This window comes from Furipterus horrens, unplaced genomic scaffold (genome assembly GCF_987537825.1).
Source record: "Furipterus horrens unplaced genomic scaffold, mFurHor1.1.pri manual_scaffold_2, whole genome shotgun sequence".
Lineage (NCBI taxonomy): Eukaryota > Metazoa > Chordata > Mammalia > Chiroptera > Furipteridae > Furipterus > Furipterus horrens.
In genome coordinates this window covers 19,734,170-19,747,017 of record NW_028327172.1, presented here as the reverse complement: position 1 = coordinate 19,747,017, position 12,848 = coordinate 19,734,170, and the positions used below count along the sequence as shown (strand labels likewise).

At 42.3% G+C, this 12,848-nt stretch overlaps 1 protein-coding gene across 1 annotated transcript in view; it reads left to right on the top strand.

Moving 5' to 3' along the window:
- Window positions 1-8,586, top strand: part of TRIM44 (TRIM family member 44) — a 109,800-nt gene extending 101,214 nt beyond the window's left edge. The window contains exon 5 of the mRNA XM_090262620.1: window positions 5,140-8,586. Within this exon, the coding sequence (XP_090118746.1) occupies window positions 5,140-5,167 (28 nt within the window). The 3' untranslated portion in view covers window positions 5,168-8,586. The remainder of the gene's footprint in view (window positions 1-5,139) is intronic.
- Window positions 8,587-12,848: the final 4,262 nt, after the last annotated feature.

Sequence of the window (12,848 nt, the reverse complement as noted above, 5' to 3'; positions counted from 1 at the left end):
TATAGCGAAAAATCCGTGATAAATAATTAAATATAATATTTTTCAAAATCCCACGATACAGTGAGGCCGCAATAAGCGAACCGTGATATAGACAGGGACTACTATAGAAGCAAAGCATCCTAAAATTGTCCCATAGTGAGATTCAGGAGGATGAGAGGTATGCATTTCTTACTCTGAGGTGGGAGTAAGGTGATTATAGAACTGGGAGTGACTAAAGAGAGAACCTGTGGATCACAGGCATGTTCTTGAAACTGCCATTTTTAAGAAAGACTATATATGGAAGTTAAGGATCTGGACATTTATTTTCTTAAAATTACCCACACCTAGCCCTGACTGATGTGGTTCAGTAGATTGGGCAGCATCCTGCAAACCAAAGGTCACTGGTTTGATTCCCAGTCAGGGCACATGCCTGAGTTGCGGACCATGTCCTTGTGAGAGGCAGTTAATCGATGTTTCTCTCACACATACACTTTTCTCTCCCCCCTTCTCTTTTCTCCACTCTCTAAAAAATAAATAAATAAAATCATTTCTTAAGTGGAAAAGGGTTTTTTCATCTTCTTAAAAAAGAATTACCCATGTCCAAATACCCTCTGGAAAGTCATGTACCACAAGGAGATGTGTTACCCCAGTTTTAAAACCACTGCTTTTAGATCCAACAGCACTCTCAAACTAGGTCTGTCTGTGACTGAGCCAGCTAACCTAGGTTTCACTCAGTATTTATCCTCACCAGTGTTTGTCAGGGGCTGACTTTTCTGGAGACCTGTCAAGTAGAAGGGTCAGAAACAGAGAACTTGGCCTTTCTTTCTATTCAATGCCTGTATTTCATTAGGTCTGGAGTGGTCAAAAAAAAAAAAAAAAAAACGAAAACAAAACTCTCCAAGCAAGCAAAGAAGGACATAGGAGATAGGAACATACTTGCTTTAGAATGTAATGTTTCAGACACCAAAACTGGGGACATTGAGGAATGGTAGGAGGAGGCAGGCGTTGATTCGGGACAGGAAGGAAGGTTGGTCAGAGAAGGTAGCCAACATTTTTAATCATTGATACTGCATAAAATACATAAAACTTTCACAATAACCCTGTAAGGTGGGTAGTATGACCGTGAGGACACTGAGACTTAGAGAGGTTAAGTAACTCACCCAAGGTCCCACAGCCCAGTAGTGCCACAGCAGGGACTTAAACCTAGTTCAGTGTGGTGACTTGAAAGTGATTAGATAATGCTGCCTCTCTCGGTGGTAAACACCGACTATAGAATGGGCTGTCTGACTAACAGCCTTAGTTCATTCTCAAAACAACAACAAAACAGACATTAAAAATAATTTCAATAACCTCTGCGTACCACTGCCTTTGTAAATTGAAGTGTGACTGACAGATGCTTCAGAGGAGGACGTCAAATGGCTGAGGTGGTGGTCTGGTTACTTCCCTTGGAGAAGGTAAGGTAATTTATAGACTATTTAAGATAAAATCTTATGAACATAGACCAGCTTCTATGCAAAATCAAGAAGGAACTTTCAGGAGATGGTATCTCACACTAATTACATCATTAGCCCTCCAGGAGAAACCACACACAATGTAAGCAAAGCTCTCTGTTACAGATTCAGTTAAGATCCTTTTTCTTTTTTATTATTGTGAAAAACAGATTATTAATTATGAAAATAAGTTGTGTTTTTTTGAAGTTTCTATTCTGAAAAAATTTTCTCTCTCTCTCATTGTCTCTGTATGTCTATCTCTGTCACGCTCTGTCCCTCTTTCTCATTTAGCAGGCTGTGAAGTCCAGGCGGGCAACTGCTGTCTGTCTTACTCTGCGCTGTGCCTAGAGTCATGCCTAACACACAGTAGACTGTCAATAACACTTAGCAAACGACAGAATCAATCAGTGATATGCCAGAATCCCAGGGTCTCCTGCCTTTAAACTATGAGATGAACTATATCTTTCTGACCCAAGAACAGATCTCTTTTAGGGTGATGAGAAAAGATTTTATCAGTCATGGCTTCTGACCTTTTCCCCAAGCCAACTCTACAAGCTTTATAGTAAAAAACCTGGCAACTCCAAAAAAGCACTTATTTATAATCTCATTATATTCATTTGAGGGAGAAGTTGTTGACCTCTTTGTGAATATGATGAAAATTATGACCTCTGTCAAACAAAGGGATACACAGACAAAATTTTGTAGACAATTTCGGTGGGTTCATGAACCCTCTAAACTATGCATTTCAAGGGAAGAATGCTGAAAAATGAATGACAACTAAGGAAAGGGCCCAGTCACCATGCTAGACCTCCCGTATTTGAAGGAAAATTGACAAGAGAAGAATAAGAGCTTGCTTTGGATGCAATGCCAGGGAGGGAGAATATGACGCCAGTCCCAACTGTGCCTTGACTTGGTGAGAAGCTTTCATAAAAGACCTTTTGTTCCCTTTGGGACAGATGTCACCAAACTCATGGCTCCTTAATGACAGCTCACTGTCCAGACCTTCCTAGCATGTTCCCTTTGTTCTGTGTTTGGACAAAAGTCAGGAAAAGGGATGCATGGGGCAGAGTTCTGGAGAGTGAAGGTTGCTGAGCTGGGTTTTGTTTTTTTTTTTTTTTTTGGCTCCTAGAGTACACTTACCTTAATGTCAGGCTCTGTGTCTTGAAATATTTTCACCCTTAGTGGAAGTACTACAAGTTAGCGGCCTAGGACAGCAATTTTCAATTTTTTAAGGCACACCAAAAAATTTTTCTTTTGTCTTTTTTTCTGATCTGACAAAAAAAAAAAAAGAAAAGAAAAATAGGTGTAATTTTGATTCATTCACACCAGATGGCTGTTGTTGTGTAGGCTGATGTCATTTTTTTTTTAATTTGATGATCTAAGGGAAAAGAGGCCAGTGCCCCTGACGAAATAGGTATTACATGTTTCAGATATTCTTGTGGCACACCGGTTGAAAATCGCTGGCCTAGAGTATTTTTCCTTAAAGTCTTTCCCAAATTATGTAAAAAAAAAAAAGCACAGATTTTTAAATAGATATAGATAATCCCTTGTGAGATAAAAGTGCCTGGGTTATAACTGGGAGGGGGTGCGCCCCAGCCTTTCTTCTTAGTTCCTGTCTCTACTAGAGAAAGGGGATCTTATCTCCTTCTAACCACCCCTGTCTTGACTGCTTCAGACTTTATCCAGAGCACGCAGACCTTAATATGTGATTGAGGGTGTTACATCTCTCAGAGCTTCACTTTCTTCATATGGAAAATGGGATAATAAAAATAATAGTTCCTAGGATTATTGTGGGGAATGACAGAATGGGTGAGGAGCCTTAGCTCAGGGCCCCTATAGCACACAGTAAACACCCCATCCAGCTGGCTCTTGGTATGATTTTGATTGTGACCACAAGAGGCGTAGAAGGAGACGCTGGGCAAGTTTGCTACTGTTGCTCTTTTTAGTGTGCTTGCTCCTGCCTCTTTTCTTTTTCTGGCCCTGCCTTCTTGCCCCAGTCCCTATATGAACAATGTTCTCTCCAACCACCAAGCCAGAGAGGCTGTGACACTGAGCCAATGAGCTCCCAGCCATCATCTGGGACTCACAACTCATTTCTGGGCTACTGAAATATCACGGACATCTAGGATCCTCTGGGCAGGGCAGTAATGACTGACTACTCATTCCTTTCAACTGCCCCCCACCCTCCTGTCTTCCCTCCCATCCTGTTGATTTACTGCTCACTCACTTTTTAGAAACAACTATTTATTGAACACTTCTATGTGCATAGCACAATATTAGTGCTAGATAAACAGTAAATAAAATAGTATTGTTACTCTTTTGTGCTCTAGTGGATGGTAGAGGAGAGAGTAAATAGCAAATACTTTATGGGATGTGATAAGGCTGTGAAAGGCATATGATGAAGAATAATCAGGGGGTTCTACTTAGGTACAGTACCTTCTCTGAAGAGCTGACATCTGAGTTCAGTGACTATCCCCATGGCATGAATTGAAACCTTGGCATTATTCCAGATGAGTGCAGAATGATAGCTTCCTTTTTGTTATTCTCTCCTAACAGACGGCTTAAAAGTTTAGGGGATATCGAACTCCTAATTTTTACCAGAAACTTATTTTGTCAAGTAAGTTAAAAAATAGAACTCACGCCTGCTCATTTAAATAGCTCTTCATGGAGGAAGGAAAGAAGGAGCCAGCCAAGATAGAGGCATAGGTAGATATGCCCTGCCTCCTTGACAACTATGAGAAAGATCAAAACTAATCTCAAAACAAAAAACAACCAGAACTGTCAGAAAATGGAATTACATGGAAGTCTGAAAACCAAGGATTTAAAAAAATAAATATTCATCCAGATGGGTACAAAGGGCAGAGACTGGGATCCGGGGTGGAGAGGATGCGGTGTGGGGTGGCAAAGTGGCAGTGGCAAGACAGCATGAGTGGCCAGTGGAATGGGAAGTTCCATATTCACGTGTGGAAGATAAAAGCTGAGAGGGACACCTGAGGAGTGATCCCGACCTTAGGCCAGACCTCACAGCCCAAGGTTCCATTGCTAGGAAAATAAAGCCTCATAACTTCTGGCTGTGAAAACCAGTGGGGGTTGGGGCAGTGGAAGAAACTGCCCGTCTCTCAGGCGAGTCCATTTAGTGGTCCCCCATGGTCCTAGAACATACGCATTCCCATCACTCTGGGAACCACCACCCGGGCAGCAGCTAGGGGGGCACCAGTCACATGCAGGAATTGGGTGAAGTGAATGGAAAAGAGGCAAGTGCTGAGCAAGTGGCATTGTTCCCTCTCTGACCCCTCTCCCACATAGAGTGACACAAAGCAGTGAAATGGGCTGTCCCGCACTGATGAATAAGTAAGGCTCCTCCTCTCCAACGTAACAGGTGTGCCCACACAGGGAGTCAAAGCAGCTCTACCTAATACACGGAAACAAACACAGGAAGGCTGCCAAATTGAGGAGACAAAGACATATGGCCCAAATGAAAGAACAAATCAAACTCCAAAACCTAGAGAGACTTGGTAACTTGCCACGGCCACAGTGCAGTGCCCAGCCATGGTCGGTTAGGACTGGAACCCAGGGATATCTGACAGCAGAGCCTGTGTCTTCAATCAGTAGACTAGCTTACCTCCCTTCTGTGATGTCTGAACTCACCTGGTTCTCCTTTCCTTTGTAGTGGTGCCAGTGAAGACGAGGACACATGAAGGCTCGCCATCGCCAGTGGAAAACCATTCCTTCCCCTGTGTGTATGTGACAGCGTGTACGTAACGGCTTCTGATTTCTGTGAAAGCTGCCCAGCAACAAATGTCCTTCCACTGGATACGTCCCCGTCCACAGCAGGCGCATGTCTCTCCAAGGGATGACCAGTTTTATGCTTACTGACTATGTGCTTCTCATCCTTTTGTTGTGGTAGGTCAAGGAAAAGCGCCCCTTTGATCAACGAGGAGCGATTAAGAAGGGTCCCTGAGGTTATCCCTCATTGGCTGCTTTGAACTTACTCAGGAAAGCCAGCCCCTGTGATATTAGATACCCAAACAGTATCTCCTCATTAGGAAGGATCAGGGATAATCTTGAAGGGCAGTCAGAATATTTTTCCCTACCTGCTAATAAAACCCCATTTTATTCATATTGAAGCATGAAACAAAGAAGGGCGAAGTAAGGCTGAACACACATAAATAGTCTCTAAAAGTCCAAGTGTACACTTGTGAAAATGTGGTTTCATGAATTCAGATGGATGGCTTGAAAACAGAGTTAAAGAAAGAGTTAAAATTTAGAAATATATAGAGATATTTTTAGTACATGAGGTTATCCAGGACTTCAGAGTCATAATTCAGTACTATGGAAATGAAAAAAAAAAAAAAAAGATTGAAGAGGTAGAAAGGAAATGACTTTAAAAGAAAAAAAGAGGACCAAAGAAATCTGATTAAAAGTTGAAATCAGTGTTTCTGAACTCAAATTGCCTGTGTTTCCAAAATAGTCATTAAAGGATCTGGTGAATTATTTGGGTGAATTCTGCAGATTTTATGAAAGGCTAGAATATATATTACCAAATGGGAATTTCAATGTAGGTTTTTGTTCCTTCTTCCCCAACTTAGCCTAATTTGGCTTAAAGGTATCATGGGGAGAATCCTTGCTTTGAGCTTCGACTCCCAGCAGATATAACTCCTTGTTCTCCAGCTGGAATCCCCGTTCCCATGGCACGTCCCACTAGCAGCCCTCTCTCTGCCCTACCCTCTCCTCCATAGTAACATGAGCAGAGACACATCATGGCTGGACTTCTGGCCTCTCCCCACTCCCAAATCACATTCCCTTGCAACCAGGTTTTTTCTGCTCAAATGAGCAGTGATGTCCTAGGAAACACCAAACTGCAGGCTGAAAACCCCGCGTCTTCTGAAACAGCAGTTTTACTTAACAAATTGTTTGGAATCAAGGGATGACCTTATTTTTAGATAAAACAACAGTTATATTAGGAAATAGAATATGCGTACATATCAATGCAGTTAAGATAAAACGGGAGACTTCACAGGTAATTCTTATTTACAAGTGAATTATGTGCTCCCTCTGCTCTGCCTTGAGTGGTACTGGGTGTGCATTCCTGAGAAGTACAGTGGGGTCTGTATCCTAACGTCCTTGGGGCTGCTGCTGACTCAGGGCCTAGCCTTCTCATGCCTCTGACGCAGAACCAGAGGAGCCTGCACTGGGGGAAAGCCCTCTCTTCCTGCCCGCCTGCCTGACTGTGACCCTGTACCTCTCACGGAGCTTTAGGGCCAGCTGATTTGTGTGTGTGCAGTATGGTTTTGAGGCCAGAAACAATACTTACTTACCGTTGGAATCCTATTTATATAATTGTTCAGTTCTGTGCATGCTATTAAATGCTCATTCCTTTGATGTCAGGAAGCTACCAGGGATGTATACTTCTGGGTTAGGATCATCCTAGCTCACTACATGTGTTAGGGCTCAGTTATAAATTTGAGAGGAGTTTGGACTGTTAAGGAAAAAGAAAGGTGTTTTTCTATCAAACTGGGAGTGAGCCAGTGGCTAAGACAATTCCGGTGCTTTACCTATCTGCCTGCAAAGGCTGGGGAACCTGGTATCTGACGAATTACACCCCCAACCATCTCCAACGAAGCTGCCCTTAAAGAAGAACCAATGGCCCCTCTGAAAATAAGAGTTTAAACACCCGAAGATTTAGAAGACTTTAGGATTTGGAAGCTTCTGTTATCTTTTCAGCATAATTATTTTTAAATTTCTAAATAGCCTTATCTTAGCAATGGATAGATCATTGGCCACTCCATAACTGATTATGTGTTATTACTTTAAATCAGTATTTGGGAAACCCAAGCATTTATGCAGTGGATGTGAACAGAAATATTAAAATACACACCAGCCTGTCTCAATAAATTATCATATCCCTGTAGTCCTCTAGGAAAGCACTTTTGCTTTTACTTAGAAAGGATTTCAGACCTGCTGGATGGGTTCCTGCTGTCTTCAGCACCTGATAAAACTTTAACCAGGGAAGCATTAAACTCAGCGCAGCAGCTCTGCCCAGGCTCCTGCGCTCCTGCCGGCAGCATTTATCAACGTGAGAACTAGGATGCTTCCTGCAGCGGCACCAGCTTCCCCCAGAGCCGGAGCTGCTGCTCAGCCTTAAGCCCCAGCGTGACGCTGCTTCCCTCCTGCCCGGTCAGCACGAGCTGTGCTCAGAAGTGCGCCCTGACCGGCTGCATGCGTTGCAGAAACCCCTCCGGACAAGTCATCAGGGGAGGCAGGGAATGAATGACTTCAGAATGAATTGGGGCCTAACGCCAATCCCTGGCTGCCTTCCAAATACTGGGTGTCTGGAGGCTGAGAGGGAGTTTTTTTTAATTTTTTTATTTGCTGTCATTAGATTCAGGGTTATTCTAAGAAATGCTTGGAGTCTCAGCTCTGACAACCAAGAAGGAAAATGACCTGTATTGAGGACTGTGAACCAGGCCCTGTACTAGGCCTCACTCTCAGATGGTAAAACAGATTTGGAGTGGGAGAGTCACTTACCTTGACCTACACAGCTAGGAAATATTGGAGGCAGATTTTGAACTCCATTCTCCCTAACTCCGTGGCCCATGGTACATCTAAGTACAGAGGGAGAAAAAGGCATCAGGTTCCCCCACTGCAGTCCTACCATCCCACTTTATGGATTCTGTTTAAAAATTACATTTTGTGGCTGTAGACTGGGCTCAAAAATGGCATCAAAGTAGCTTAATTCTTCCACTTTAGCCGATGCATTAAGGACACATTGCTCATTTCAGCCTGCCCCCAGGAGTTCGGGGAGTTAGGATAGCCTTCCTTTTTTGGTGCCACCCTCCATAAATAAAGTATTTCTGGGCCTTCAAGAGCATAGAACTTCTCAGCAATAGTAAAGGTGAAGGGTGTCAGCTCTCTAACCTTATTTGAAAATGTCTGCTGTTGCGCTGCTACAGAAAAGGAAATCTTCATATTTTAGTAAACTTAGCCAGTTCTGAGTTCTGTGAGGATGTGATCATTTAAAGTCCAGTGAATCTAGACTTTCTTGTTGATACCTGATATGTGTGTGTACATAAATAAGATGTATATATATTTATATATACATGCACACACACACACACACACACACACACACACACAATTTAGGAACTAAGGGAAATTCAAAACAGCCCCTCATTTTTTATACGACTGCAAAGGTTTCTACCAGCCCTGATCACAAGTGTCACCAGATGATCGGAGCTTGGGGCTTATAAGATGCTAACAAGAAGAGCAACTCCTTGGCAAAGGTTGTCAGATCCTAAAGCATTGAGCCAAGGTGACAGTCCCAAAGGAAATGCACTCCAGCCCTTCTCCAGGTCATCTAATGGTACAGAAGCGTGGGACACCCAGCCAGTCTGGTAACTTGAGAGTCTGACCTTATGAGGCAGGCCGGAGGGCACAGCTGCAGAATTCACAGCCTGTAGTCATGGCAGGGCCTAGGAGTCCTCCTCCCCACTTAGAAAATATTCTCCTGCCAGTACCTGAAAGTCCACATGCACGTAATGGCTGTTCAATCTGTGCTTTTCGATAAGAAAATCAGTTGCAATGTCTCCTGTGTGCCTAGCACATCTGGAATTTTCTGTTTAATAAATCTCATTATGGATAGACTCAGCCCAGCCCTAAGAGAAAAAGAAGGCCCATCGGGGAGACTCCTCATCTCATTGCCTTTACCCAGCCGTGTTTCTGGAGCCCCCACCTCAGCCTATTCCAAGCACCCTAAGGCCCAGGCAGTTCCTACCCTCTGGGGGCCTGCCAGGTAAAACAGTATCATTTGAAACTGAGAACACACCAGAAACAAGCATCAGAGCAAGAAAGTGGAAATAAATTAAGACAGTTGTAAGTATACTGGTGAAAAAAAAAGTCACAGAGCCCATGCTGGGCTTGATATGACCTTGACGGGACAATAGAGTTTTACTTAATAGGAGTTAAACCTGATAAGTCTTTCTACAGTGACAGGCCACGCTGCATGGGTGGGGAGAACCAATGAACCCATTGTCCTCTGCCTGATTCCCTCCTTGGTCATCTTCCCCTTTTACCCTTTACATTAAATAAGGGAACACTCGCTCTTTCAAGGAAACTACCCATTTGAGTTAATGTTTCAGTATATCATCTTCATACTGTAAATTATTTTGTAAGAGAGATTTACTGCTATCCCAGGATGTTTGGACTCAGCGTCCCTGTGCATTTGGAAATCAATAAACTATTACTGGAAATACCATTTGTCTCTCAGAGTTGGGCACAAAGGACCCTGCTAGGTGTAAATATTCATGATCATCTGCACTGTTAACTGTGGTAATGCTGAAGATTATGGTGTTTTGGTTATTAGACATGGGAGTCTCGTTTACTCCTGATTTCTCTAGAGTGGCTTAGGAGATCTCTGGGAAATGGCAAAAGGACAGGCTGAAAGTCATTATTATTTAGAGATATGCTGGTATGTTTTCTTCTCAAAATAAAATGATTCATGCCTATGTTTAAATTTTCTGAGCAAAGTAGATTATAACCTAAAGAATACTTGGTCCTGAATGATATTTTCAAGTAATAAAGCTTTACAATTAGGATTACCAGGGGGTAGGTAAAACTTTTAATTTTTACCATATTTTCTAGAAAAAAATTTTCATACAGCTAATTACAGTTAGGCCAGCAAAGTCATTTTTGTGGAACCTTAGAAGTACGCATTTGATGTCATTGCTGAAGAGATAGGATTAAGTTGTAAATGAAGTAATTCCAGTCCAATTTGTAATATTAGGACCAGAGGTTGCATTGAAACCAAGTCATATACTCAGAGGCAAACTGAAAACCCAAGACAGTAGATACTGTGTGAATTAGAAATTGCAAGTCCTACCTAAAGGAGTTCAGATTTTTTAAAATCCAACCTGAAACCCATCAACAGGTGTGCCTGGGGGAGCTACAGTTTATGAACCTGCTCTAAATTTCCTTTTAACAAATTTGTGTCTATTGGACCTCTTTAGTTAGTTGGGGACAATGTGAACTTTGGAAAAATCCTCCAAGAGAGGGAGATGGGTCAGTCACTCAAGGTCATCCAATGAACCACGCTAATAAAACCAGGACAGCAGACACTCTGTCTCCTATAGCAACCACTAGGTCCTACTTCCTCTCTCCTTGGCTGCTGAGGACACTTCTGCCTGGTGGGATGGGATTGCCCAGCACTGCAGCACTTGGGAGGTTCAGGGTTTTAATAAACCACAATGTGTCTGGAGGTTTTCTTTCATACTTCCTGGTGCAGGATCTCACTGCCAGATGCCATTGCCCCAGCCCTTTCTCATTTTATCATCTTCCCCTCTGAAAGCGACAACTCTTTGTCTCATTGATCTTTGCTTGGTCCAGCTTACAGGTGGCCCCATTTCCTTTACACTCATTAAAGGGTGAAATCACAGCTTGTCTGGAACATCTCCTGGCCTTAACAAGGCTCCAGAGGCAGATAATACCCAGCAGAAAGTCAGGCTGCCAGTCTTAATAAGAGAAGAAGATGTCACAGAAAAAAAAAAGGACTGCTTGAAGTTAGTAACTGGCTTACTGAGTATCTGTATTTATTACATGTTAACATCTCCAACTAAAGTCATTTAGTTTTGTTAATAATAATAGCTACCATTTTAGTGAGCTTTTTCTCTAGGCCAGGTACTATTCTAGTTGCTTTCCTATCATCTTATTTACTTCTCACAGCACTGATACTATCATCCCCTATTTTATTGCTCAGGAATCAGATCCAGAGAGTTAAATACTATGCCCAAGGCCACACCGTAATAAATGGGAAGCCAGGATTTAAACCCAGGTCTAACAGACTTCCCACCCCTGCTATTAATCCTTCCCAGCAGCACCTTGTATTAGTGATAAAGTCACCACCCCATCCCCATACACAGGTGTGGCATGGCCTTGTGGGAAAGGAATTTGCCCTTTTGTAGGCTTTGATTTGGACAGCCTGCGAAGCACAGTGTCCAGTGACAGGAGGAGGGCTATGGGTAACCGTGAAATCCTCTTCTGGCCTGAAACTGCACTTTTAGAAGGAGGAACTATTACACTTGCTTTGTCTTCTTTATTCCAAGGCTATTGATAATGAAATCCCCAGGAAAGGCAAAGCCATGGTTTCTCTTGCCATAGACTTGGAATCCCGAAAGTCAGCCAGCTCTGACACTCAGTCTGTAATTTAACATCTTGAAATCGTTTTCAGCAGCTTGACATTGGGCCAGCTTTGTATTATTGGAAAGGGACTGCACAAGGCGCTTGTCTGTTTTATAGTCATTTGCCGAGTTCAGCCATCATGGCCGCAGTGTACCATTTTCCTGACAGAAATGGCCCACAACCTTCACACCATCTCCTTTACCTTGGGCTTAACCACCTGTCAGCTTCACCTACCCCTGTTTCCTGAACATGAAATCCAAACAAGTGGTCTGACAATGAGTCATTGAGACAGAACTAGGAAAATCTAGAACCTCTGCTGGACCCATTCAAAAATGACAGAACTGGGAACTAAGCAGACAAGACTTCTGACAGTTGAAATAAATGTTAGGAAGCAAATACAGAAGAAAAAGGTCATACATCTACCCATACAGCACCCACTTAGAACCTATTTATTCCTACTTCACACATAATTCTAGATGTTTGATGTCTGGTTTCTAAGCCCGCAGCAGGGTAAATTTAAGAGTGAGAAACAGACTTCTAGAGAAAACTTAGGTCAAGAAGGAAAAAGAGCTGTAATAGAGAAGATGAAACAATTTAAGCAGACTGCAGAGCTCAACAAGCAGTGTTTGGGGTGGGCATTAAGTGCCAGAACAGTTCTACACACATCTCAGCCCCTAAAAGCCTCATTGTATCATTGGACAGTATAATTATATCAAAATGATGACCTGAGCATCACACCTAAAGAAACTAAAATATACTCAGAATTTTTACATATCAAACATTTTAGAAATATTTATATCACAGACAGTTAAAAAAAAAAAAAAAAAACCCAGCAAATACCTTTTAGGGGTTAAAAGGAATAAACCTCTGAACACCCAGAACATTTAGCTAAACAAAACAAAAAATCCCCCTACCTAAGGTTTCCTCGTTCCATGAGCCTCTTGTGTTTAAAGAGTATTTTTCACAGCTTTATAAGTGACTTTCATGCCACAGTGCTTTACATATAGCGGCATGAACAATGAAAGTACTGAGTTTCCAATGTGATGAATAAAACTAATAACCACAATACAGGTCAAATTCTGTTACAAGTACTGCCACTATAAAAATCATTTAAGCATCCCTGTTATCTCTAAGGCCCTGTCAATGGCCCATTTATTTCAAGCAATAGTCATTACAACAAAATTGGAGTATAATATAAAACTGGAC